At 52.9% G+C, this 27,950-nt stretch overlaps 2 protein-coding genes across 3 annotated transcripts in view; both read left to right on the top strand.

Moving 5' to 3' along the window:
- Hivep3 (HIVEP zinc finger 3) overlaps positions 1-6,046 on the top strand; it is a 397,655-nt gene extending 391,609 nt beyond the window's left edge. The window contains exons 9-10 of one of the 2 annotated variants that reach the window (XM_050161425.1): positions 9-928; positions 1,755-6,046. In XM_050161425.1, coding sequence (XP_050017382.1) covers positions 9-928; positions 1,755-2,531 — 1,697 coding nt within the window. In that variant the 3' untranslated portion in view covers positions 2,532-6,046. The remainder of the gene's footprint in view (positions 1-8; positions 929-1,754) is intronic. The other variant, XM_050161426.1, reaches the window with a different exon arrangement.
- Positions 1-27,950, top strand: part of Foxj3 (forkhead box J3) — an 821,428-nt gene that overhangs the window by 580,019 nt on the left and 213,459 nt on the right. The window lies entirely within an intron of this gene.

Raw genomic sequence — 27,950 nt, 5'->3', positions numbered from 1 at the left:
CCCCTCAGGAACCAGTGATGACCTCTTCCAGGACTCCGAGGGGCAGGAGGGCTCCGAGGCTGTGGAGGAACACCAGTTTTCAGACCTGGAGGATTCGGACTCCGACTCAGACCTGGATGAAGAGGAGGAAGAGGAGGAGGACGAGAGCCAGGATGAGCTGTCCAGGCCCTCCTCAGAGGCAGCTCCGCCCTGCCTGCCAACCACACTACAGGAGGACTCCTCACCCCTTCAGGGCCCTCAGCCTCCAGTTACCACTTCTGACGAGGTCCAGCAAGGCAGCTCCATCTCAGAAGTCACACACTTGACAGCCAGCAGTTGTTCCACACCTAGCCGGGGTACCCCAGACCTCCTCCAGCTGGGACCAGCCCCAGTGGAGACTGACACGGGCTCAGCTCTGAGTTCCAAGGCTATGTCCCCTAGGAGGCCGTGGTCCCCAAGCAAAGAAGCAGGCAGCCGCCCCTCACTTACTCGCAAACATTCACTCAGCAAAAATGACTCGTCTCCCCAGCGATGGTCACCGACCCAAGAAGCGCAGGCCTCGGTCACGAGCACACCTGGCCCCCAGGTGGGCCCAGGAAGGAACATGGGCCCTCGTCTTTGTGGGTCCCCAAGACTGGAGCTGTCTCCTCTCACTCCCTACCCCATAGGAAGAGAAGTGCCCCCTTGGGTACCTCTGTCCCCTGGACCCAAGAATGCCATAGACACAGGCGCCCCCAGATATTCACCCACCAGGAAATGGTCTCTGGGTCAGGCTGAGTTATCACCACAGACAGTGCCGCCAGGGAAGTGGGCCCTGGCTGGGCCCTGCAGCCCCTCAGTGGGCAAGTGTAGCCTGGGCTTGGGGCCAGTTCCACAGGCTCTCCTCCAGCCCGTGCCTCTACCTCACACACTTCTCAGCAGAAGCCCTGAAATGTGCACCTCTGTATGGGTGAGTCTTCACCATGGCCTTCCTGGGGGTCGGGAGCTCCCCATTCACACCCTCTGTGCGTCACATCCAGAGCCAGCCCGGTGATCCAGGTCATGTAGCAAATGTCTTGGATCTGCGCTGTTCCGGCTAGTACTGCATTTCCACGTACCCTCAGAAACCCCCAACATGTCTCTGGAGCTCATGGGCTCTGGGTTCTAGCCCCAGTGAGCATTGTGGCCTCGTGTAATAATTCTTCAGCCATCCATCCCTTCCCTGTCCACTGTGTCCTTGGAGCAGATGGCGGAGCTCTAAGAAAACCATCTTCTCCCTCATCCCCTTCAAGGACTTCCCAGTCCTCACCATCCCTGTGAAACCATCAGCATAGTCGCTAAGAGCAGCCCTGCCTCTGTCGCCTCTGTGTCCTACCACACCTCCCTCATTGGTGGCATCTGTCTCCTACACTGTCCCCACCCTGATGCTTCACAGTGTCTATCCCACAACACCCTGCCACCGTGGCTGCCACCATCCCATGCTGACACTGTCCTGTTGACATTCCTATCATCATGTTGTTGTGACCCACAGCATCCCTTTTGGGGGAACACTGACCAAAACATCTCTCTTGTTAGTTTTGGGGTCCCATTAAAATTCCTGTAGTGGAAGGTGGAGCCCCCTCTATAGATGTGGGACCAACATGTTGCCCGTGGGAAGCTCCTGAGTCCCGATCCTGGCCCCGCTCATCTCTTTACTCTGATCTCAGACCCGCCTGCCATTTGTGACTCTAGAACTCGGTTCTGCATGTGCCAAGCGTGTAACCCTTGCCTTCCTCTGTCTTATTTTCTGACCCCAGCAGAAGACTGAGTCTCGAAGTCCATCCTGCTCAGCTGGCCCTGTTCCTCTCTTCCCTCGACCATTTTCTGCCCCTCATGACTTCCACGGCCACCTCCCTAGCCGAAGTGAGGAGAACCTCTTCAGTCACCTGCCTCTGCACTCCCAGCACCTGAGCCGCGCCCCCTGCCCTCTCATTCCGATTGGTGGAATCCAGATGGTACAGGCCCGGCCAGGAGCCCACCCCACCCTACTACCAGCGGCCTGTGCGGCCTGGGTCAGTGGCTTCTCAGGAGGTGGCAGTGACCTAACGGGGGCCCGAGAAGCCCAGGAGCGCAGCCGGTGGAGTCCCACAGAGAGCACTTCTGCATCAGTGTCCCCTGTGGCCAAGGTCTCCAAGTTTACACTCTCTTCAGAGCTGGAGGAGGAAAGGACCAGCAGAGGCCCAGGAAGACCTCCTGACTGGGCACCTCAGAGGGCTGAAGCCCCTACAGAACCCATGGGCACGCATAGCCCCTGCTCCCCACAGCTGCCCCGGGGCCACCAGGGAGCGTCATCCTGGAGTGCTTCCTTGGAGTCGCCACACACACTGGCCAACCGCAAGGCCTCCAGCTTCCCACCACTGGACCGCAGCAGCTCCACGGACTGCCTGGCAGAGGCCTCCACTCACTTCCCAGCCCGGAGCAGGAACCTCTCTGGGGAACCTAGGACCCGTCAAGGCTCCCCTGAGCCCTTAGGTAGTGGGGAGCCCAGGACACCTCAATTCCTGCCCAAAGACAGAGGCCCCCCAAGCACCTAGCCTCTCCCGCCACTTTATCTGGCTTCCAGTGTTCAGCAGCAGACATTTCCAGCCAGCTTCCTGGAGTTACCTTGCTTCCATGGGCGTCTTCTCTGTCCATCTGTCCTCACGGCTCCTGCTCAGACCCATCTATTGTATTGTTCCACACATGCAGTTACCCGTGCCTTTTTCTAGACCTTTTGTTGCTTGAAAAGAAAAGAAACAACACAAATCACACACATCCATTAAAAAAGAACAACAACAACAACAAAAGAAAAACAAAAAAGAAACACCCATGAGGAGCTTGAGGCCGTGACTACTTTGTGCTTTGGGGACGAGACTGTAGGAGGGGCCTGTTCACCTCCACTACCACACTCCACACTGGCAGCTGTCCCCACCTCAAGGCCCATGAGAAGTTACATTGCACTGAGGGAGAGAAAGTGAGGGAGGAAAGTATAAATCCAAAGGCAAGCACTCCTACAGACATGCCTAAGACTCCCAAGTATACACCCAGCTAGTAGCCACTCCTATCTGTCAGCAGAATGACCAGAACCCCAAGGCAGAACACCAATACAGGCAGGAGCCAACCCCACCACTTCCCACCCTGCCCGGCCAAGAACAGTATCTTTTCTTATTTTATTTTCTGCAAGAATCAGGACAAAAAGTCACCTTTCGCTAGCATCTCGGTACAGAATAGTAGCCTGAGGGGAACGTAGTGTGGACTGTGGGCCTCACCTCCCATTTCCCGCTTCTACCTTCCCCCAAGACGAATACAGGGGCCCAGGTTTCTCACACACACACCTGTAGGTCCCTGCCTCCTGGGCCTGGCCATAAGCTGGTTCCTTGATGTTTAGAAATACCTAGTCCAGGACTGTTCTGAGCCTGAGGTTTGAATTCTGTTTCACCTCTGTTCCCGAGGAATGAAGCGTGGCACTTCCTCCATGACTGGGTTACATATGAGTACATAGACACATACATAGAAACCAAAGATGGTGCTTGGCTCTTCCTCCGGCCTCTTCAGAGTCTCTTCTCTTGACTTAGAAGAGTTCTGAATTATCCTAAGTCATTTGAATTTTTCTTCAGTTCCCAAGGCAAAAAAAAGTAATAGGACCAAAAATTTAAATCCCAGGTTGAAATATAGAACTTGACCTGTTGGACAAATGAAAAAGGCAAAGTCTTCTGTGGCATAGGAGCTATGCTTACTGTTTCTAAACCCTGACATAAATTTTTCTTTACCTTCTCCAAAAGACAGAGAAAAGGGACCGTGGTGAGGAGGCCTCCTCCTACAGCCTTGTCCCCAAGTCATAAAGTATGTTCCAGCCATGGTGGAGACTGCTGTCACTGAATTCCAAGCAGAAGCCTATCCCTGGGCTTCAGACAGGGCGTACGGCTGAAGGCTCATGGGAGGGCTGAACTGCTGGGGCTGTTAGAGAAGACAGAGTCGACAAGGCTATAAGCCACCCCTCTCCCTCCCTCCAGTTCGTTCCAGTGTGTGTGTGTGTGTGTGTGTGTGTGTGTGTGTGTGTGTGTGTGGCCCTTGCTGGATGGGCAGATCAGCTAGTCACAGGCCCAGTGCCAAAGCCAATCACCTGGTTTGTCCTCTTTGCCTGACTCAAGAGTCCATAGAGCAGGGCCTCTCGTGCTGGGTGCCGTGCCACAGGGGGTCATGGGTATCAGACTGACAGCCTCCAGATGCTTGGCGCTGTAAGTCTCCTGCACACCTGGGAGAAGCTGTCAAGCCAAGGCTGAGACACTTTGAGAGGAAGAGGTAGAAGCCTGAGTTCTGGTCAGCCCAACCTGGAAGTCCCAGCCTTCCTCCCTTCTGCCCCTCGGCCCTAACTAAGGGCTGAAGTGAGGAGTTGGACAAAGGTTATCATCTCCACCCAGGCTTGACGGCTTCCTAGGCAAGCTCTCCCGGCCACAGACTGCAGGCTAGCTCCCGACCTTGAGATAACCACCTCTCTCCAATTCACTCTCACCCAAAATCTCCTGGGAGTTACTCTCCCACCCCCCACTCCCTTCTCCCTCATTCATCTTCCTTGGCAGTCTAGCGACTGACACAGTGTGTGGCCACACAATGGAGAGTCCCCACAGTTACTGGGCCCAGCTGACTCAGGGAAATGGGCTATAACAAAGGCTAGGAACCGGAGGCTTGCCTGTGGGTGACGGGGATAGAATACACAGACTCTAGCCTGGGCGCCAGTGCCCCACACAGATGCCCAGAGGGCTGCAATGAATGCCACTCCCAGACACAGCTCTGAACTCTCTCTCTCAAACTCTCTCCACCACCCCCCAAGCACATGGCCCCAGCCTGCACACACCTCCTCCCTCTTGAAAACCTCTCCAGGAATACGATCCAGGCTCCTTGCCCACAGCCGGCCACTTCTGACTTGCAGCCTGCCTGTGACGCTATTGTCAATGATGACAGTCTAGTTCAGACACCTGTGTGGGATCCACTGACACTCACCAGAACAAGATGGCCATTGATACTTAACCTGTGACAGCTGGGGAGGTCTTGAGTCAAATCCTGTTCTCTGTGGGTGGTAGTTCCAGGCCCCCTGTCCCTGAGGCCTGACTCCTAGATGCCCGTTACGGGGCAGTCTCGCATCAGAGTACCAACCTCTTCCCACCCCCCGTAGTAGTTGACACTCTGCTCCCAGCCACCGGGACCCTCCAGAGGTTCTGACAGGGATAGCTACCTATTTTCCAGACACACAGTCTGCCTTGCTCCATGGGGAAACCTCTGAAGAGCATTGGCTCCCAGCTTCCTCTAGGCATCGCTCGCTCCCCTCTGGCCCAGACTAGGAAGAAGGAATATGTCTGAGCTGAAGTCTCCTTCTAGTTCTTGCTCCAGCTGACTCTTCCAGGTGAAGTCCTGGGAGACCCATCTGCTCTGCCGTGTCACCTAAGAAAGTTCCCAAAGTGCCGCCAAATTTGCTTCCGTGTTGTGGTCCCTGTCTGCTTGGCATTTGAAAACCGCTTGGGCACTACTGATCACTTTCCCGAATGTGGTGGTCGGGAAGAAAGGGAACCTTGTAGGCAAATGTAAGATACTCACGTTCTGTAAGATAACTCTTTGCCTTCGTTTTCTGAAAAGGTGTATGCATTCCGTACGCGAAATCGTCCGTAGAGAGTTTCCACGTTCCTAAATGGCAATACATTCCAAAACTCGAACTGTAGATATGTACAGCAACCGCACTTGGAGAGGGGTCATTTTGCCTGTGGTTTATTTAAACTCCAGTTTCTACACGTGTATCTTGCAGTTGTCAGTATGGTATTCATCATCAGTGCAAAAGAAAAACAAAAACATAGACAAAAAAAAAAAAAAGAAATCCATACAGGTCTAAAGCACAGAGTCCATTGTACAAAAGGAAAGAATCTCTCAGTATTGGTGTGTGTGACCCTTGTAAATCCCATCTGTACTGTGAATGAGACGTTTTTACAAGTATAATAATTGCCTTTATTACAGCTTGGGCTGAGTGTTCAGCCTGAAGATATTTTTAAAAAAAAATAGCACGTTGGAATAAATTTGAAAATTCCCAACAGAGCCTTATTGGCTTGGCTCATGGCTTTTCTCTTCCTCTTGTTTAACTTTGTTTTTTATTTATGTGTCTGTGGAAGTATGTGCTGTGTGGAAGGGGTACCCCCAAAAGTCAGAAGCAGGTATCCGATCCCCTGAGCTGGAGTTAAAGTGAGCTATCCAATTAGCTCAGGTCCTCTGGAAGAGCAGCAAGCACTCTTAACCACGGAGCCATCTCTCCAGCCCTATCGTGGCTTTTCTTGAGGACTACAGAATATCAAGGTTAGGGGAACACCGGATGTCCTAAGCACTCATTTTATTACAAAGCAATCAGCCCCATAGAAGGAAAATGACTAGGTCACGGTCATAGCCTGGGACTTCATTACCCTCACTTCCAGGCCTGTCGATCACTATGGGGTTGGTGTCAATTCACCATGAAGCCTGAATTCATCCCTATGGTCACCATAGCAAATTGTCAGCTGGCTTTAAACAACAGAAATGGACTCCCCAACAGTTCTGGAGTACAGGTGTCTGGAATCTTCGTCTATGGCCATACCACCTTGAACATGTCCATTCCCATTGATCTTTGAAGCTAAGCAGAACGGCCCTGGCTAGAACTTGGGAGATGTCTGAGATCTGGGTGTTGCCCAGTTGGTCCTTCTGCAGGCTCTGAGGAGACATCATTCCTGGCCTCCCTTGACCTCTGGCAGCTGCAGGTAAGTCATGGTACTCCTGACTTTTAGACACATCCAATATCTTGACTCCTCCATACCTCTGTGCTGCTAAGACCCTTGTCCCAAATAAGGGAACTCCCAGAAATTCAGGAATTATCATAGATGACAATATTTGAGAGCCACTGTTGAGCCAGCTATAGGATGGAACCTGAATCTGGATCCTGACACAGCCACTGATTGCCTGTGTGATCTTGGGAAGGCCATCTGACCTCTCTGTGCCTGTTTGCTCATCTGTAACCAGAGGTAATGTCCTAAGTCTGAAGGAAGGATCATTGTGAAGATTAAATACGACGCGCATGCAGGGAAGACACGGATACCCTGAGCAGAGCAAGCCCTCGACGGTTTATGCACAGACTTAAAAACAGTGCAGGGATAGCTGGGGTGGCAAAAACATGTTTTCCCATCTTCTGCATTCAACACCGAGTGCCAGTGAGGACTGCCAGTGATGGGTGCTGTGACGATCAAGAGATAGGGCCACCTTCAGAGAGCTTCCATCAGATCAGGCTGTGGGCATCACTCCGAAACAGGCTCAGCATCAGCAGAGGCACAGAGCAAAGGCTCCAGTCCGCAGGAAGTCAGAGGATCAGGAAAGCTTTCAAGAGAGGCCCTGTGACCGCAAGGAAAGGAAGGCAGGTCTATGAGCCGAGCAGCAGGCCCTGGGGACAAGGTGCTAACCAGAGTTTGGCACTAAGGACCTGAAAGGGTGGCTTTATTTGGGCAAAGGGGATCAATGCCGAAGTATGGAAAAGATGGACCTGCACCATTCCTGGCATGTGGCACACTGAGAGCCGAATGGCCAAAGGTGGGCAGGGTGGGTATTGAAGAACCATCGAGGCAAAGATGGGAAGAGACACTTTGTCATGGACCTGGGCACAGGCTGCTGGACAGCTTTTCTGCTTGTTGCTTGTTGAACATTGTGGCTGTGGAATAAGAGAAGCCGAGGGGTAGGAGAAGGAGGCTTGGGAGCCCAAAAAACGTGGAAGAAGATAGCGCATCTCAGTGACGGCACACTGTTCCTCTGAGGGATTTTCTCTGTCAACGGAGTAGAAGCACCGGAGGAAGTTGAAGATGAAGTCAAAGAGTCCTGAGAGGGCCTAAGTGAGCCCCAAGGGCAGTGAGAGAAAGTCTCCAGGAAAGAAGGAAGGTCTCCGGAGAGCTGTGGTCACTGTCTGCTCTGCTGTTGGTTTCTCTAACAGCAGTCGGCAGCCAGACCATAAGTGCCAGGAGTCTCCCAAGCGTGGCTTCTGCCAGCCCACAGCAGATGGTTACAGTGGGTGGGGAGTGGGGACCTTGAGAGAAGTGGGGTGTGTGAGAAAAGAGGTGAGGCCTGGGCCATCGGCTGCGGAGGGAAGTGGTCTGCCTTCTGCTACTGTGATGAACACCCCCACGACCGAAGGCACTGTGGAGAAGAAGGGATTAATTTCATCTCTATAACTTGTAGTCCACTGTGAAGGGAAGTCAGGGCAGGAACCCAGAGACCAGAACTGAAGCAGAGGCCCTGGGAGAGGGCTGCTTACAGTCCTGTTCCCCACAGCTTGCTCAGCTGCTTCTCTGTACCCACTTGCCCAAGGGTCCCACTGCTCACAGTGGGCCAGACCCCCCCCATCCAGCCTTATTGACTGCAGGACAGTCTAATGTAGGTTTTCTTGAGAGTCTCTCTTCCTACGTGATTCTAGCGTGTGCCAAGTTTAGGAAGAGAGAGAGAGAGAGAGAGAGAGAGAGAGAGAGAGAGAGAGAGAACCTAAGCAGACAAAAGCCATGATCCACAATAGCCATTTGAATGTGGAGACTTAAACTGCTATTTCAGGGACCACAGTGAATGAAACCTGTGGACCACAGCTGTTGAAGAGACAGAGGTCAGGATGCGGTGTCTGTACCAGGCAGGTGGTGCAGGGAGCAAGAGAGGATCATCTCTAACGATGGCAGAGTTGAGATGGAGTCGGGTCTGGGAGCCAAGTTACATCAGTCAGGACAGGCTGCCCTATGCTGCTGCTCAAGCAGGCCTTACACTCGGTGACCAAAGGAGCAAGAGTCCCTTCCTCCCCTACTGTACATTCAGGGGGCCCCAGCAGAGGAATCCTGCTCACTCCAATTACTTGGGAGACCCAGGCTCATGGCAGCTCCACTCCTGACTTCCCATGATCCTGAGAAGCAGAAAGAAAGAGAGTCTGTCTTCATTATCAACTTGCCTGATTTAGAATCACCTGGGAGACTGGCGTGGCACGTCCTGGGTGTGTCTGTGAGATGTTTCTAGAGAAGAGTCACTGAAAGAGAAAGACCCACCCTAAATATAAGTATCATCCCATGGTCTAGGCAGAATGAGGAGGGGGGAGTGAGGATGCTGGGTAAGGAAGTCCCCTTTATACTGCCTTCCGGCCCACAGTGTGAAGTGCACTGTTCAATCACGCCCTCCCAGACACAGTGGCCTGAGCCCACTGACCCTGTGAGCCAAAAATAACCCTTTCATCTCTTAACTGGTGTCAGGTGTCCATCACATGACACAGAAGTGACTCAAACATGGCCCTTCTATTCCCATCACTGACCTGAGCCAGCCACACAGCCTGGTCTTATAGAGGGGAACAGGGACATTAGGAAGCAGCTTCTGCTTCATGCAAGGTTAGGACATGTCAGAACTGGGCCGAATAAGCAGAGGTTCACGATGGGATGGGAAGGAGGCAGGGACAATGGTGTCACCCTCAGAGGCGATGCACTCTTGCAGGAAGCGGGGAATGGCCTGAAGAGGGTGTGGGAAACAGAGAAGGTACCCGTGCTGAAATCACAGCCTGTCGGGGATAAGGAATAAGGAATGGATCCTAGGAAGGACACCCTAAGGGAAGGACAGAAAATGGGGGCAGAGGACATGATACAGAGTCAGGGATGTGTATCCAAGATAACAGGGAAGGGGAGCCTTCCCCAGCTCCAAGAGAAGACGCACCAGGCACTGTTTCCAAACCTTCACCCATTGTAGCCCTGATGACTGCCCAGCATGGTGAGTTCAGGTACCATTCTTCGAGAAGAAAACAGCCAAAGGTAGTGACGGTGAGGTTAAAGCTCCCCTCCCCCAGTCCTCCCAAGTACACGTGCCGGTAATCCCGACACTCATGAGGCCTAGACAGGCAGAGCTCAAGTTGGAAGTCAGCCTGGGCTACATGGTGAGGTCCTCTTGCTATGACTGGTTCCAGGGCGGCCTGCTAGGGAACCCAAGCTCCCTTCCCACCTTCCAGTCCCCCTCTGGCTCCAGGGTGGTGCCGGGTATCAGACTGCACGACTGCCTCTGCTTAGAGTCCAGTAGCCATTCTATCAAGGGGTAGGTGTGGGAACTCCATATCCACGCTGCTGTCGCCTGACTACCGCTGGCTCCGTGCCAAACCCGACACTGGGGGCCCAGGTTTCGCAGGGGTCATGAGCCCTTCCCCTCCAAGAAGTGACTGGGGCAGAATGCGGGCTTGTTACAGACGAAGGTAGTGCCTGAGATCACACTCTCACACGTGATAGGCCACAATCCTGTCCCATCTGTCCCAGCATCCCAGGAGAGCAATGGCCGAGTTCTTCTGACATTTTGGCCAAGCTCATCTGGGTCCCCAGCCAGGGCTGGGTGAAGTCCACAGGACTGGGAGATCTTGCGCTCATTCCTAAAACCATACCCATTCTGGGCTCAGACTCTGGGGACCATAGTCTGTTCTAAAGACTTTAGGGGACCGGACACCTCAGGAGGCTGGGCCAGCCTGGATGGAAGTGAAAAAACCGAAGGATGGAAGGCAACAGGAACAAGTGTCTAAGGACGCTGAAGCCTGGGGCTTCGTTTGTGTGGAAATCAGCATGGGGAATTGGAGTCCCTGGGAGAAGGACACTTCGCACGGTCACCTTTTACACAGAAGGGAGCCTGGACTCTGATACATGATCTCCATACTTGTCTACTGTCTGTGGAGAGTCTGGGCCTTTGTAGCTGAGCCTTTCACTGGACTAGGGGACCCCAGGCCACATATCCCACACTCCCATCCTGACCTCATCCACTTTAAAAAGATACAGTGCCAATTTTCTCTTCCTGATGACAAAATGGACGTCCGAAGCCGGGAAGAGCCTGGCCTGAGGCCAGGGCTAGGATTCCCATAGGGTCCTCCGCAGATCCACCTGAACCACCCCACCCTACCCCAGGCCCCAGTGCTACTACCTGACTCTTCTGCCCAGCTCTGCCTTTTTAGGAAAGGAAAAGAGCAGCTCTAGTGGCGGGCAGGCGGGCAGGCGGGCAGGCGGGCATGCTAATCCACCAGCTCCCGGCAGCTCTGGTTACCCGTGGTTTGGGGCCCGAGCAGCCCTGGCTGGGAGTGCCAGCCCAGCCAATGGGTGCCGCCGCCGAACTACTCTGGCAGAGCCATACAAGGCCTGGTTGCAACCCAGTCCCGATCAGGCATAGGGCAGCTCCGGTGTGCCGGCACCCGCCCCACCCCTGAGCCTGCCAGCCCGGCACGTCCTCCGATTCTACCTAATCCAGCTTGGGAGCAGGCAGGGCTTCGGCGCACGTGCACCAGACCTAGGAGGGCTCTCCAAGGTCAGGGATATGGCACCATCAGGGCAGAGACCAGAGTCAGGGAAGGAGCTTAATTGGTCATGGGGACACCTGGATGAGGTCTAGATGATGGGGGCCAGGACCCGATGCGGGCTGCATCATCCCTGACGGGAGTACCTGCTGTCATCCCTTTGACCTGGCTGCTGCCTTGCCCCCTCTGCTCTTGGAATGGGCTTTAGCAAAGTGTGTGGCCTTCATACCTTGTAGTGTCTTCTCAACCATTTCATCCTAAGGCTACATGTCCCTCGCAGAATCAGGGGTGCACATTAATGTCTACACGTTGTCTCACATTATGCCCATTATATGTGGCCCATACGACCATCCTACATCCTTCCCCTTGAGGACCTGTGTGCATCCATTGTCACTCTTGTGGATCTGAGGCTAGGAAGTTAACCTGACAGTCCCTTCTCAGCAGATTCCCTCCCATCAGCTCTAATTTGGTGCTTACAATATCTGTGGAAAGGGGGCTTGGGGAGATGGCCCAGTCGGTGAAGTTCCTGCCACATAAGCATGGGCACCTGGGTTTGGGTCCCCAGAATCTATATAAGAAGCCAGGCATGGCAGAGCATGCCTGTAACACCAGAACTCTGAAGACAGAAGGATCTCTGGAGCTCTCTAGACTACCAGTCTATCTGATGTGAGGATTCTAAGACCCTCTCTCAAAACACAGGTGAAGAGTGACTGGGGAAGACACCTGATGTCAGCCTCTAGATTCCGTGTGCATGTGTGCACATGTGCGTATGTATGTGCATACATCATATAGAAACATATCCACACATATAAACCATGCATATGTGCAAACACACACACAGGGAAGATTTGTGGAAGCACGGCATTGACAATCAAGGAAACTGAGTCACAGAACAGCTCTTTACTCCGGACCAGAGTGTCATCATGCGACCTCAGAACGTAGACCTAGACCTCTGAGCCCTCCAACCTTGTCCTCAGAATTCAGATCCCGAGAGAAGCAGTCTGGTTCCATGTGGACCAGTGTGAAGGCAGGACTGAAAGCTAATATGGAGGAGAAACCCCTAGTTCCTAAGCAGGGTAGATCTTTCACAGCCCCTCCTGCCCACCGCACACCAAGGACACCTAGGTTATTGTCATGGTCACAGCCACAACCACCCAGTTTGGAGCATCCCTGATCAGCACAGACAACGAGATTTCTCACAGAAGCCGCAGGGTTTAGCATCCTTATAAGTCCTCCATGGGCCAGGCTATGCTCATGGCCAGTGCTGTGGTACCGCAAAGGGCCACTGACAGGTGAGAGAAACAATGCTGGCACCGGTGGGGGTGGCAGGCCTGCCTGGCATCAAGCTCTGTTTGCTCACCCAAGAAAAGAGGAGATAAATATAGACACAGGATTACTCAGACACAGCCTGGGAAAACCGGCTCCTGAGCCTCGACTTCGGCCCTGTCCCAGCCTCACCCTCAGCAGCCTGCCTACTCTGTGCCAACTGCCAGGCCTGCCCCGCCCCCCTTCCAGGACTCCCCACCTGGCAACTTGGGGACAGCCCTTCCTATCTGCTCTCTCTGGGCATGGAGCAGAAACTACAGCCTGGAAAGAATGGGGCTTGCTAGCTGCGAGTTTCCCCTTCTGTGGGGTAGGTGACCAGTATGGTCATCCCTCAGCTTTCTTGGGCCTCCATGTAGGATGGCATGGGATACCACTCCGCCATCAGGGATGAGGCTTGGGTCTCCTGAATGAGAAGATGCCGGCTACAGCAATGTGAGGAGGGGTTGTGTCCTCAGACCCTGGAGTCAATCACAGAATGTAAGGCTCCACCTGTTTCACTTCTCAGCCGTGGGACTTGGGGAAACTTCTTTGACATTATCTGTGCCTCAGTTTCCTCATCTCTAAACTGAGAATAGACTACTAATAATTATCATTATTATATATTATTATATAATAAATATTACATAGTAGGATAATAATAACTTAATAGCAGCAGGGTTATTAGAGGTTAGATAAATTACTACATGCGAAGAGCACCTCACTCCAAGGCCCAGCACATGTAAACTAGAACATGCAAACTGTTACATGCTTTTCTATTTCCCAGCCCACACAGGTGCAGCTCTGAGACCTCTCTTCTGGACACTGGCATGACCCTGTACATAGGTCCTGTCTAGGCCCTTGAAGTCCCCTCCTCTCCATCCTGACGGACAGCCTCTAGAATCAGGCAAGCAGAGATTTGAACTCAAACTCTACCACTTACAGACCAGGTGACCATGGGTAAGTAACTGGCCCTCTCTGGGCCTTGAATAGAAGGAGCCTTCTCCTTTTCTACATTCTGGGACTAGTGTGAGGGCTAAGGGGAGGGGGGAGGGGAGGAGAACATGTAGGCAGCATCCAGCCCAACTAGGCAAATTATTTTTCCATGTTCGACCTCATCCTGACCTCTTGTCATTCCTCCAGCTTCCTCCAGTGGCTATGAACTAAGCCTCAGAAAGCTGAGTACACAGCCCTCCACACGCAAGGACCCTTTGGTGCAGAAGGCATGCATGCATTCTGGTGCACAAGCCCAGGTGCCTGTCCCCAGGCCAGTGGGCTGCTGCACGGAGACTCCCTCACCATGGAGCACACTCATGCATACCCACACAGTGTCTATGTCCACTGTGAGCTTTCCCACCAGTGCACACACATAAACATAGAGGGGTACAGCCATACATGGGCACAGAGACGCAGGTGCCTACAGGTGTGTCCCCACACATCTTACCACAGCATGCATGGATGCCCTAGCCAGGCCCAGCCCCAAGGTGGCCGTCTTCATGACAGAGGAATGCAGACATCTAGGGATGCTCTGCCAGCGGACGTGAGGGAGAGGCTGAGGGGAAACCACGTGGGCAGGAATCCAGGCAGGCGTGCCAGGCTAAGGCGGGGCCCTCGAGTGGCTAAGAATTGTGCAGGGGGTGGGGCACGTGCAGACACTTGCTCTAGTCTCACCTGTCACCCCGTGTCCTTAGAGCTTCTGGGTCTTGGAGTTCATAGGGGTTCAGAGACCATCAGCCTCTCCATGAAACACATTACAGGTTCTCTTTGACTGGTTTGTCTCCGTCTCTGGGTGGTAGTGGCTGGGTCTGAGCAGGAAGCGTATGCCACAACCTCACTGAGCACAGCTGTGAGCACAGGGATCTGCAGGAAAACCGTCATCAACACAACACTGCATGTCTAGGGTGATGGTGGTGTGGTCACTGGGACCCCTCCGGTGCAGGCTAAAGCCAGAGGCTGGTGTTGAGCCGTCAGTGACTTGGTGCTGAGACTCTTGTACCTGCTCACAAAAGGGAGCAGTCTGCTCCCCAAAAATGGACACTAAATTTGAAGTGCAGGGAAGCATGAGTCAGTGGAGGTGCAGAGACCCCAGAACTGGCCGGCCCTGTGTACCCTACACTGGACTGGCAACCTCTGCCTCTGCATGCGGCTCACACCTTGAGGTCTGCAAGTGAGGCATCAGGGGTTGACAGGAAGAAGACACCATCCTAAATACCAGGACCTCAGGCTCCCAGGACTACAGGGACCTACTCAGACCTCTTCGGCATCCATCAGCCTTCCCAGGGTGCACCCATGTGTAAGACCATACAGGGGAGATACCAGACTGAGAATCAACCAAAGCTTTGGCTTATTTGGTCAGTACCCATCATTGGGGGGTCGGCTGAGGATGGAGGGGGGCCACAATGAAGTACCAAAACAGGAGAAAGGAGGGGAGGAAAGAAGGAAGAAGGAAGGAACCGATGAACAAGGCTGGGGATGTAGTTCAGTTGGGAGAGTGCTTGCCTGCTGTGCACAAATCCCTGAGATTAATTCCTAATGTTGCATTAACCAGAAGCAGAGGCCTGTAATTCCACTCAGGAGGTGGAAGCAGGAGACTCAGAAGTTCAAGGCCATCCTTGGCTGTATAGCAAGCTAGATCCTAGTTTGAGGCACATGCAACCCTGCCTATAAATTAATTAATTAACCTAATTACTTTTAAAAAGGACAACCTGGGTGTTCTGCCTTTAATCCCACCACTCAGGAGGCTGAAGCAGGAGGATTGTAAATCTGAGACCAGCCTGGGCTAATGAGAAGCTGTCTTTAAAACTGAACACACACACACACACACACACACACCACAATAGGCTAAGGTGAACAGTTTTCTCCATCTCCTCCTTACAGAACACACAGTCTGAGACGAACAGAAGCCAAAGAATTCAAGAATGCAGTACCAGGATGTTGGAACAGCCCCAGTAGAGCTTTAGGGTTCTCGGCTGGTGAGATCCCAATGAGGACCTGCTCAACAGTAGAGTCCCTGACACAGAGCTAACAAAACCCACCTCCTGCAAAGGCCCCCAGGCCAACTGAGGCCCTGGGACCTTCAACCAGCTTTAAGGCAGTATGCCCTGGTGTTAGGGAGCATGGGGGTGAAAGAAAAAAGCGGGGCCAGAGTATAAAGGAGAAATATCCCATTCAGAAAGCCTTCCCTGCAGCCCAGGGCCACCCTGCCTGTCCTGAAACCCATCTGGTTTCTGCCCTCAAGGATGCAGGGATGGGCAAGGCAAAACTTCTCTCTGTAAAATCTGAGGCAAGTGAAGATGGGGGTTGAAGGGGCTGCCTGGGTATTACTGCTCCGTCTCAGAACAACCCCCACTGGAGACTCAGGATTCCCACTCAGTTTGCCAGGGATAAAACTTGGGCAGTATGCATCCGTCTGGGGGATCCCTGTGACATTCCAGTGGGTCTACATCCAACGGAGAGAAGGAGCCCAAAGGGCCCTGGGTTGCTAACTGTGATGCCGGAACTAGTGTGCCTTAGGCTTCCTGTCTCTGGGCCTCAATAGCCACCAAGCACAGTTTCTACCACACAGGGTTGTTGTCATCAGATGGCATTCGTTTAGAAAGACCCAGGCTTGACCTAGGACTCTCCATGTGGCTATCTGTAGTTCACATACTTCTCAAGGCCCTGCATCTTTTACCTAATACATGATTCTGGGGAAGGGCAAAATAGCCAGGTCACCTCATTTGCCTGCAGGATAAGCCCAGGCCCAGGAAGGGAAAACAATCAAACTGGAGACAGGACTAGGGAAGGTTTCATCCCTGCTTCCTTCTCCCAGACCAGCCTCTCTGTGAGCATGTCCCATAGACCCCAGATCACCTCCTCTGGGCCACTGAAAGGATTACAGAGATGCAGGGCAAGGATGGAGGGCAAGGGATGGCTTCCCGGTGATTCATACGGAGACCTGAGTTGTCTGCACCATTTAGGGATTGGGTACAAAGAGGCGTCCCGGGGGGCTGGGCTTGCAGAGACCTCAGAGGCTCCAGCTCCAGGCTGGCGGCCCTGATCAGGGCGCACGTGGCTGCGGTGCAGCCACACGGTGATGTCAGGCCCACCGCGCCCGGGCCCCAGCACGTTCGTCCGCTGGTGAGCCGGAACAAAGCGTCCTCCACATTCCTATGCGCTGACTCACAGTCGTCACGTAGCGCGCCACCAGCCGCTTTGCCCAAAATTGGTGGCAAGGCGAAGGCGGGCCAAGCACCACAACCACCGCCTACTCGGAAAGCCACAGTAGCAGGACCGCTTCGCGCCCCCGGCACGAGGTTTCCCAACAAGCACATCGGAGGGAAATGACAGCGTGGGCCCTGTGACCCGGAATGCGAGGGTGGCAGCAGGTGAGCCTCTGAGGGAGACTCATGAAGCTTCGGTTTCTCCGTGCAGATAAGCACTCCCATCCCCCAACCGAGCAAGGCTGCAAGGACCTGGTATGCGCTTTTCCTCCCTGTGTAAGATACTTTCAGCAGGGGAAACTGAGGCATGGAGCAACAGAGCCAGGACTGGCGCCTTGGTTGTAAGTTTTCGGGCTTAGTTTATGTCCTCTGGACCATGAAGCAGGCTCCTTCTCTCCCCTGTAGGAGTTGAAGAGCCCACGAGTATTCCACCTGTCCCTCATTTGCGTTCCTAAGCCCTGTTCCCTAACCCATAGCTGCCAGCCGCAGGGCGCCCTCCAGAGGTTGTTGGGGAAAATGCAAGCAAAAAATGAGCACTATTTGGAAGAAAAAAAAAAAAAACTTGGTTCAATAAACCTTGGTCCCCTGAGCTACATGATAGTCCTGTATTGAGCCACAGAGACAAACTGAGCTAAGCTCGCTTCTCTTTTCAGGCAAGGGTCAGGAGGATGGGACTTGGTGAGAGGGTATGTGTTCTACCCCAGTAAGAGCTGGAAACTGAGGTCATAGGGTTTGATTTGGATATCCTGGACTATCTCTCAGAAGATGGGGGAAGGGGCAGGGAGGGGATTCTGCAAGCAAAAGCTAACCATGCAGGTCACAGGGCCTAAGTTTGAGCCCAGAACCCACATAAAGAAGGCAGGTGTTCATCCTGCGTCTATAACCCCAGCACCCCTGCTTGGAGATGGGAGGCAAAACCAGGGAATTGACTGGAAAGCTCGAAGGCCAACTGGTCTGAGCACGCAAAGCAGTAGAAGCAAACAGACCCTGCTTCAACAGGGTCAAGAAGAGCCTGACCCCTGGAAATGTCCTGTGACCTCCACACATATGCCTTATAGCACACATATACCCAAACTCACATGCGTACGCCGAAAGAGAAAGTCTCCTGCCTGGAGCTTGGGACTGAGTCCATCAGAGACCAACCTTGTTCTCAGGTATGGAGATGACCTTCGCTACTCTTCCTAAGCTACGTGGTCATCTACCTGGGGCCCTTCTGGAAGCCCAAGGAAGACCCTAACCCTCCCACTCCAACTTGACTGCAGAAAAGATAGGCTCAGACTCAATGTCCCAGCCCCTAGAAGCCTTCTCTCTCTCTCTCTCTCTCTCTCTCTCTCTCTCTCTCTCTCTCTCTCTCTCTCTCTCTCTCTCTCCTCTGAATGCTGTGAACCAGTCCACTCCTTTCCTACAACACCCCATGCCACTCTGAAACCACTAGAGATGCCATCTCTGCAGACTTTGTGGCCCTGTTCAACTGCCCTATGTGCAGGAAAGTCCCCGGAGCTCCTAGACAGAGGCGCTGCCTGCCCCTCCGAACCCCTGATTCCTATCGCTCTTTCTTCTGGCTGACATCGGGCCAGGCACGGTACTGGTCTTGGAGCTCGGTGCCTTCATTCCCAGGCCACTCACATTGTCAGCTCCTTGTCACAGGTGAGTGCTTACGCCTTTGGGGTCTCTTCCCCCAAATCCCAGAGACCACCAAGTCGACTGGTTCACTACCTGAGTACGGGACCTCAGCCTCTGGGCCTGAGAGCCTCCCTCCCCTGCCATTCCTGGCTGTGTGACCCCAGGCAACTGACAGCCTCTCTGAACTTCAGTCCCAGGCCACACCCTGTCCACTTCCTGGGGCTATTTAGAAGATCAAATGAACAAGGCAAGGAAAGTGCTTAGCACGCGGGCACAGCTCCCCACAGAGCTGTCATTATCACCAAGTCTTTATTCTGGACCTCCCTTGTGCCTGGGGCCTGGATTCCAAGGCTGGGCAGCACAGCAGTGCTGAACTCAGAAGCAGCCTCAGCCCCTGGTTGACTCAGGCTGAGGACTTCTCAGGAGAAGTGGTTGCTTTTTGGTCCGTCTGAGGAAAACGGGCCCTCCCTCGGCCCTCTCCACCTCCAGGGTCTATTCAATGCCTCTTATCTGGGGAAGATAAAGGCCATTTCCCCTTGGAGAAGGCCGAGTCCAGCTGCCTGCTTGGCCTTGGCAACACTCAGTTTCTCTGGCAGAGACCTGGAGAGGGCTTGGCAGGAAAGGCAGAGGCCTCTTGAGGATACCAAGCTCATCTCTCAGGCAGAATGACAGGCCTACCTGCTGTATCAGTCCTTGGAGGGATGAATGCCTCTCTTTTCCTCCCCAGTATCTACTGTGAGGTAGGTCTTTTCAAGAACTGGACAAGTCATCCCACCTGGGCGGGTACGTGCTGCTGTAACCAGGGTGGTCAAGGCCTCTAGTCTGTGGTGGGCTTCTGTCTAGTGGTGGCTGCCCCTCTCATCCACTCGGTTCTGCCCAGGTCTCACTAAATACCAAGTCTTGGATAAGAGTCATTGGTTTTCTAGTTCCTTGTATAAATCCGTCAAAGCTCAGAGAACTTGAGGGTAGAGACATGCATCAGTTGGTAAAATGCCTGCCTGAGTTCAAATCCCCACCCCCTACGTAAAAGAGGGGGGGGGTGGAGAGAACGCCAAGCGCAGTGGTACACATTTATAATTCTAACACTGGAGAGACAGAGACAGGGAGAACCCTGGGACCTAGCCTGACCTAATTAGCAAGTCCCAGGTCTCAATAAAATGCCCTGCCTCAAAAAATAAAATAAAAAAGATAGCCAGTTCCTGAAGAAAGACACCCAAGGTGGGTGTCTGGTCTCTACGAGCATTCTTACAGATGTGCTGATGAGCACACACAGAGATAAACACACATACATCACACACACACACACACACACACACACACCAAGGTAACTTGAGATTTTATTCACTATACTCCTCCCAGGTCCCTTATCAGTGTTTCCCTAGTCAGGCAGGATTTGAAGATTCCAGCAACACTAGATTCTGGCTGGCAACCCTGGTAATGGCAGTCAGGAGAAAGTGTGCTTGGCCAGTTAAGTTGGGCCCACCAGGCCTGCCTGGGCCCGAGGCTCCTTGCCAGCCCCAGATGAAAGTGTGACGTCATTAGGCCATCCCAGCTCCCTGTCTGATCTCACTGCCATGACTCAGTTTTGCCTTGCCCAAACCTCTTCCTTCTGGGGAACCCCAACAACAGCCTGGCCTACTGTCCGCTCAGGACCTCCTTCCCTGAGTCACTGCCCACCTCACCGTCCGTCACGGTCCTAAACAGCCTCGTCTTCCCCACCAAGCACCCAGGGTTCCTGCTGCTAAAGTCCTGGAGGTCAACTTGAAGGACAGCAGGTCTTCTACTGACCCCACCCTCAAGACCCAAGACTGATCTCCTGGACATGCCTTTGGAGACTTTGTGGCACTATCAGGAAAATCCACATTGAACTTGAGAGTTCTAATCACGAGTTTCCACTGAGTTGGGTTCAAGTCTCACGGCTCTCTTGCTAGGTGAGTCACCTGGACCAGATACTTCCTCCTCATCTGAATATAAGGCTATGCTGGATCCATGAGAATTCTGATATAAATAAGATCGTGCTTGCTGGGACGGTCACTAAAAAGGAAGGCTGGGAAGCAGGTAGACCTAGAACCCATAAGTCTCGGGCTTCTCGTCTGCTAGACAGGACTAACAATAAGGACCTTTCTGTGGGGATGGCAAAATGGAACAAGACAAACAAAACATTTGGTTGGCTTGTGGGATGTTCTCAGAAGCAGGAGCTGCAATTACCTCTTAGAGTACTGGTCACCTGACAAGCCTAGGTTGGTCTCTGTGGAGGTGGAGATGGAGATTGATGGTGGTGTCCTATCAGAGAAGAGAGCCTGGGACCAGGAGTTCTGCAGCGCCTTCTGCAGGCCGAGTTCTTCACTTCCCCAGGGGAGGGGTCCTACAGAGGGCTCTCTGTAGAGATGTTGTCCCCTAGGTACCCACCCAAGCCCTTTCTTTGTAGCAGACAGAATTGGTGCTCAGATTAAAGAAGGGGCTTGCCTACAACTCTCCCAGCTGGAAGCTTAATCCACACCTGCAACTCCAGGTTTTCTTGGACTTAAAAGTGTTCCCCTTCAGTCTCCTAGGAAGCCTTCGGGCAACTTGGAAATGTCACCTGCCTCACGAAGGTTCATACATCCCCAATGGACACTAACCAGAGCTGTCCTTGGAACGCTGAGCCAGAATGCCATCAGTGCGGCCATCAGTACACAAAACTGGTATGTTCAGGAGCTTTGGGATAGTCAAGAAGCAGTCATCAGACTGAGGAGCCCAGGGGACATGGACAAGGATGGTCGAGACAATCCTTACTGATTCGAATTTCTAGTTCAACTCTCATTAGCTGACCACATACCCTGAAAGCGGGAGAACGTGCCATGTATGTGATGGCAAAGGGTGGGAAGATTGGAGGAATTCAACTTCAGACAGGCTAGATTTGAGCCCTGAACATCCCCGGGAAAGCACCTGGACCTCTTAGAACCTGAAGATCGACAAACTGACATACCTCAGCGGGTTTTGCTGTGAGCACTGAGTGTTCTGTCATCGGATTGCTATCAGTAGCTGACTCCTTCTTGTGGAATCCTTACCCCAGCCGTGGATCCATGACCAACCATTCATATAGAAGGAAGCAGACCCAAAGAAAGAGGAAAAGCATTTGAGATGAGACATGAGCCTTGGATTCAAACCTAGCTTGGCCTGACACCAGGAGCAGAGCCCTCTGCCACTAACTGCCCCCAGTGAGAAGCAAGAGGAGGCCTGGCCAGAGATGGCTGTAATTGACAACCCAGCAAGTATTCGGTGGAGAGCTAGGCCTCGCACATTGAATTTCTAGGGGAGACAACCTTTGTGATGCAGTCTGGCTTGATGGTACATGGCTATCATTCCAGCACGTCCAAGAGTAGAGGTAGGAGGATCAGAGGTTCAAGGTCAGCCTTGGCTATGTAGGGAGTTTGACGCCAGCCTTGGTTCCGTGAGATACTACCTCAGGAACAAAACCAAAACACAAAATTGTAGCGAGCCTGGAGGAACAGACAGAATAAATGGAGTAGGAATCAAGACAGGATGTGCGGCTCTGGAGAGCACCGAGGCAAGGACGTTGGCTTTGGGCTGTTGGGTGTGGGGCACCCGGACCAGCACTGAGGAGACAAGGCAGGACAAATGGGGCCATGGTCAGATTCAGACAGACCCGGTGCCAGCACAGGCATTAGTTGAGGTACTTCACCCTGATGGCAAACTAGGGGCTGTCTCAGACGCCCAGCTGAAGCTGTCACTATCCAGGCGCCCACGTCTCAGCACACCTCGTATCTGGCGTGTCACTGAATGGCGTGCTGAAGCTAATGTGGTGGAGTGGGGCCCAACCAGTGCAGCTTGCGTTGCAGAGACTAAGTAACGCAGAACAGCAAAGGAGATACATGTGGGAATCTGTCCACGGCCTGAGGATGGCACAATTCCAATAATAACCTACACGTATGCACATATATGTACGCTCGCGCACGCGCACACACACCTCCCTTACAGGAAAGCATCCGCTCCGTGGAGTACATACACTGCATCTCAAAATGAGTGACAGAAGCTGACCACGGGGCCTCCTTTACCAGATCTCGCTTTGGTTCTACCTCAGAGCCTCCCAGTGCGGTCAGAGGAAATCTTTCCTTCTCAGATGTCTTGGTGATCGAAATAGCTTCCAACACTCAGAAGGGTTGGGCTTCAGTGTGCCCTTTGTCCTCTGACTTGTGAAACAAAACAAAACAAAACAAAGCAAAAGTAGACTGTCCAACCCTGGCCTGCGGTACCGCTAAGCTAGTCCAATACCAGGTCCGTAGACTACGGGGAACGGGAGGAAGGGTAACTTGAATCTGAGTCACAGGGCTTTGAAGCTGGTACCCAGCCCTGCCAGGCCCCAGGGTACCTGGGTGGGCTGCCCCTGATTCATCCCCACACCCTGGGCCTGCCCTGGGCAGTGATTTAGCTCCTGCCTGCTCTGCCTTTCAGAGCCCAGTTGTACCCCTCCCAGGTCATTCATGGCTTGGGATTCCCAAAGCCACTGGAAAAGCCATGGCCTTCAGGGGAAGAGGTGGTACCCTAGGCACACCTCTTCCCAGGAATGTCAACTGAAGTCCCAGTGGGAACTCCAGCTTTGCCTGCCTGCTGGGCACCAAGTTGCCCTGATGATACACTCCTCAGACACTCAGTTTGGGCTGACATCAAATTCTAGAATGAAGCACTGTACTTCGGCCAGGTCAGCCTCCTGGTGGCTCACCCCTTCCCAGAGGGGAAAGGCGGCCTCCTGGTGGGGCTCTGGGTGCGCCCTGGAAAACATGGGTTCTAGGCAACAGGGTGGGTGTGGCTCTGAAAAATACCAGCTGCTTGTCTTGGCTGGCGGGGATGGTGGTGGGACAGACAAAAGTTTGGGTTCCAAACCCTCCAGGTGCAGGGGCCTGGGCTTCAGAGGAGTTGGAATACCCCAAGATTCTAGGTTTGGGGACTGGGAGCTATTCTCTGCGTACACAGTTTCTTCATCTTGGTTCACTAACCAGGGAATTTCCATTTCTGGATGCCTGCCTGAATTTTCTTCTAAAAGATTTCCTCAAGTCCCATCACTTTGAGCATTTTAACGATGGCATTCGACAGAGAAGGGGCTTGACCCCACATATTAGAAACATCATCTACACAAAGATGTGAGCTCTGTCTGGTAACCCATCTCGTTGTATTTGGTTTCGTTCCAACCTTTGGTCTGTACCATGTACCCAAGCCTGGGCTGGACCCCAAAATAGGAACTCAGGAGGAGATGGCTTGTCAGTAGGTCATATCTGTTGGGAACAGGGATCTCTTCCTAAGAAACAATTAAATTTTGTCTCAGCAAAAGTACAGCCTTCTAGTCAGAGCTCAAGTCCTCTCATGAAGAAGAATGGATGAACTGGAGACTAAAATGGGCGGATGAGTGGAGATCAGATTGGATGACAGGCTAGATGGGGACAAATGGGTGGGGGGAAGGGTGCATGATTGATGGGAGGATGAGGGATAAGCAGATGAATGGATGGGTGGAGGAATGGGTAGGTGGACTGATGCTGGAGGTTAGATGGATGGATGATGGGAAGATGGATAGATGATAAAAAAAAAACGATGCGTGGATAGGTCAGGCGGTGGTGGCACGCGCCTTTAATCCCAGCACTTGGGAAGCAGAGGCAGGCGGATCTCTGAGTTTGAGGCCAACCTGGTCTACAGAGTGAGTTCTAAGACGGACAGGGATACACTGAAAAACTTATCTCAAAAAAAATAATAACTAATAGTAATAATAATAATGGCTATATAGATGAGTGGGTCGGTGAAAGGGTGGGTGGATGTTGGATGAATAGGTGAGGAAGTGTGCGGATAAGTGGGGGGCTTAACAAAACCCGTGATATAGCTTCTTCATCCCTTAGTAAAGAAATAAGAAAGGGAAAACCCTAGCCCTGCCTTGAGAAGGCCACTTCCCTTGGGGACTCCTCTGTAGTGAGGTCGAGTTCAACCTAACTCCCAGGTCAGTCTGGAGGTCCAGTGAATGAGAATGACTGTCCATGCCTGTGTAAGGTGTCCGGGCCTCAGCCGCTGCCCTCCTGAGCGTGGGCTGCTTTCTGTTTGAGGACACTGGTAAGAGGCCTGTCTGTCTCTGTTCTTGAATTCCCAGTCTTCCGAGCCTGCATCGTGTTCTCTGCCTAGTCTACACACGGAAAAGTCCTTATAGAAGAACTGCTGTGGGGGAGAGGAAGGGGGCACAAAGGGGACTTGGGGTACACAGGGTCCAGAGCTGTCACTGAACAGGCCACCTTCTGTCAGTCTCAGTTTCCTCACTTGTCAAACAAGCACCGATCACAGCACTCACCCCCTGGTGTGTTGGGTCTGTCTGTGGAGCTGATGCGTGCGGGTTGCTTGTCACAGGGCTTAGGATACAGTAAGTGCTCTATGCCGCAGCTCCTAAAAGGTCACCTGGGGATCGGGGACCTTAACGTTCGAAGGAAACTCGGAAACTTGGTGCTAACTGCTGAGCCGCTGTGTTTATTTTCTTATTCCAAAATGTCCATCAAATCAAACTCTCACAGCCACCTGGCCAGCTTTGATGGGCACAGCCTGTGTTCCTCTGAAAGTCCAGACACCCTCTAGGCCTTGATGACCCTGTTCTGATTGCTCTGAGCTGAATAACAAACAAGGCACGTGAGTTAGCCCTCTAAAGGTATATAATTTATGTGGGAGACAGAAATCTTTCCACTGGACTAACATGGAAGGAGGGAGACAACAGGCAAGGGTATCCTCTGAGAAAGCGTGGACCCAGGGAGCCAGTCTCTCAGGCCTCAGGCAGCATTTGTAGAGACCCAGATGTGGGCGGCCAGTGGCAGGCCTTGCTGGCTCCCAGTGAGCTAGGACTGATGGCAGGGAGACCCAAGCCACCCACCCATCAGAAGGAGGCCCTGTGGTTGAGTGCCCTCAGGCCCCGAGAGAAGTGACTCAAGCTACAGCTCCCAGGCAAGTGACCATGGGAACGTCTGAGGCTTCCCCAGTTCCCAAACCCCCGGTCAAGGTCAGCTCTACGGCCAACCCCTTGCCAATCTGTGGTCACTAGGCTTCCAGCATTGGCCCATAGCCAGTCCTGTTCCCAGCTGCCCACTCTTCAGTCACATGTACAGCCTGTACCTGCAAGCCACTTCCATCCAGGGTGCAAACAAACTTCCTCAGGCTTGGTGGGGCTGGGTGACCATAGAAAATGACCAATGTTCTGGAGATGGAAGGCCTAGCTGGGAGCCAGACCTGCACAGCCACAGTCTGCGAGACCTCCATTTGTGGGGCTCCAACGTACAGGAGGCTGGATTCTGAATGGCACGGGTAGTCAGAGCTGAGAGCGTCTCTCATCATCAGTAGGAAGGCAGGACTACAGAAACAAGGAAGAGGCAGGGAGGTACAGCCGCATTGTGTAGGAGAGCTCGGAAAGGTCTCCTGCTCCAGGGTCTTGCCTGAAATACCAGGCCACTGCTCCAGGTCATCCCTGTCCGGCGGGACAATGTCCCTCGCTCTTGAGATTCCTTCATCTGGTGCAGTATTTCTGGTAGCTGGACAGCGTGCAGGTATTATGGAGTTTTAAGAGTCCTGGGGAGGTAGCCTAAGTAGGCACTTCCCAGTGACTGGACTTCTGTTAGTGGGGTTCTTCTCATAGCTTTCCCCCCAAAGACACCCAAATGGACCCTGAACTAAACTTACGGGTATAAGAGAAGGGCGAGTCTTGGTCAGAATCTAAGAGAACGAGCCGTTATGACTGGAGCAGGTTGCTCCTCCTCTGGGCCACAGTTATCTATCTCATCTAGACTGGGGTTGATGACTGGCGGGGATTTCTTCAGGGCAATTCCTAGCTTCTCACCCATAAATAAACGTCAACCATTCTCTGTCACCAGCCTTCACTCCCCAAAAGCCACCCACCGTCTCCTCCAAGTCAAGTGCCCACCTGATGGGAAATACATCATTTGTGCAAAAAAATAAAATAAAATAAAATAAAATAAATCTCTCAAAACTCTTCCTCAGATGTGCCCCATCTACCTCCCCTGCAGCTGTTAGAGACCTACTACCTAGGCAGTTTATGGGGTAGAGCCAAGCTAGAGGATTCAGCAAAATGGGTGGCTGGGGCAGCTGGTGAGGACCAGACCACCAGCGTCAGCACAGGCAGGCAAGGACATGCAGCCAAGTCACTCGGAAGGAATAGGGACAGCATGGCCAGGACAATTATTACAGTGGACAGGGGCAGGCCACCAGATCAGCCAGGAGGGGCAAGGGTGATTGCTAGGGCCTAGGCCAAGAGATGCAAGGACCTCAGGAGGCTATTTTTAACTCAGCTTAATTCTCTACCTGGAAAACAGCTCTTGTCAGTGGGTTAGCACTGTTCCCGGAAAGGCTCCATCCCCTAAGACAGGCTGGACTCGCTCAGGTTCCTAGGCAGGCCTCTCCATTACATATACAGCCTAGCCTGTCCAGCTGGAGCCCAAGCCAGGGACAGAGAAACCAGAGCCAGCAAGACAGCTCCCTGTGCTGACCCGGGGAGCCTACAGTGGCCCCTGCCCGGTTGCCACTCTTTTTATACCCAGAAAGATCCTGTCTCCGGCTCCATTTAGTTCTTCTATTATGCTTCCCAGACTCCGAGCCTCTGGCTCCCTATTGTCCTGGGCTGGCATTTTGCATTTGTGTGAAGATTAGACAGGGTAGCGCTCTGCCTCTCCGGCTCCCCCTTCCCCCCAAAACCTCCCCTCTCCTGTCTTTCTCTTTTACTTCCTCAAATCCCAGCTCTTTCTTTCTCCCTGCTTCCTGGTTCTGCCAAGCTCTCCCCCTGATACCTGCCTTTATCTGCCTGTTTTTTTCTTCCCCGCCTTGACCCTACTCCTTCTCCGCTGACCTGTCCTCTCTTCTTTCTTCTGGCTCCCCACTCTCTACACCCCCACGCAAGTCCCTAGCCACATTCTCTCAGCGCCCAAGAGAACTGCTCACCTCATTCCAGAACTATTCTTCCAAATTCTTACAGAGCTGCAGCCTACAGATGCAGCGAGCCCCACATGGGAGCTAGGAGTCAAGTTCATTGTGGTTTACTAGTGAGATCAAGACTGGGCTTCCAAAAGGGGTTTCTGTCAAATGTCAGGTATATGGCTGATGTGAACCCCTACACACACACACACACACACACACACACACACACACACACACACACACCTGCTCTCTGAGCCTCCTTGTGGGCATTCTTGGAACTGACACCAGAAGAGAGCAGCGGCATCCTAGGGCACAGTGTGTTTTTGTCCCTGGGCCGACAGCTTCACCTACTACCCTTGCCTCATCCTTCTTTTGCTCTACCAAAGCTCTTCACCAGGCTCTCCCCACCCCACCCCCTTTCTCTCTCTCTCGTCACCCTGGAAAGAGGCACTATGGCCTATACCTTCCCCTCCACTTTTTAATCAACAAACTAAACCCTCTGCACAGACATAAAGAGATGCCGAATGGTCTGGGGTCCACAGTCCAGAGCCAGGGGAGTCCTACGTCACTCTCTCCCTTGG

This window comes from Alexandromys fortis, unplaced genomic scaffold, assembly GCF_014885135.2.
Source record: "Alexandromys fortis isolate MF-2015 unplaced genomic scaffold, M_Fortis_MF-2015_v1.1 scaffold_122, whole genome shotgun sequence".
NCBI classification, from domain to species: Eukaryota; Metazoa; Chordata; class Mammalia; order Rodentia; family Cricetidae; genus Alexandromys; species Alexandromys fortis.
Note: the sequence above shows the minus strand (reverse complement) of the source record. Positions and strands in the feature narration are given on the sequence as shown.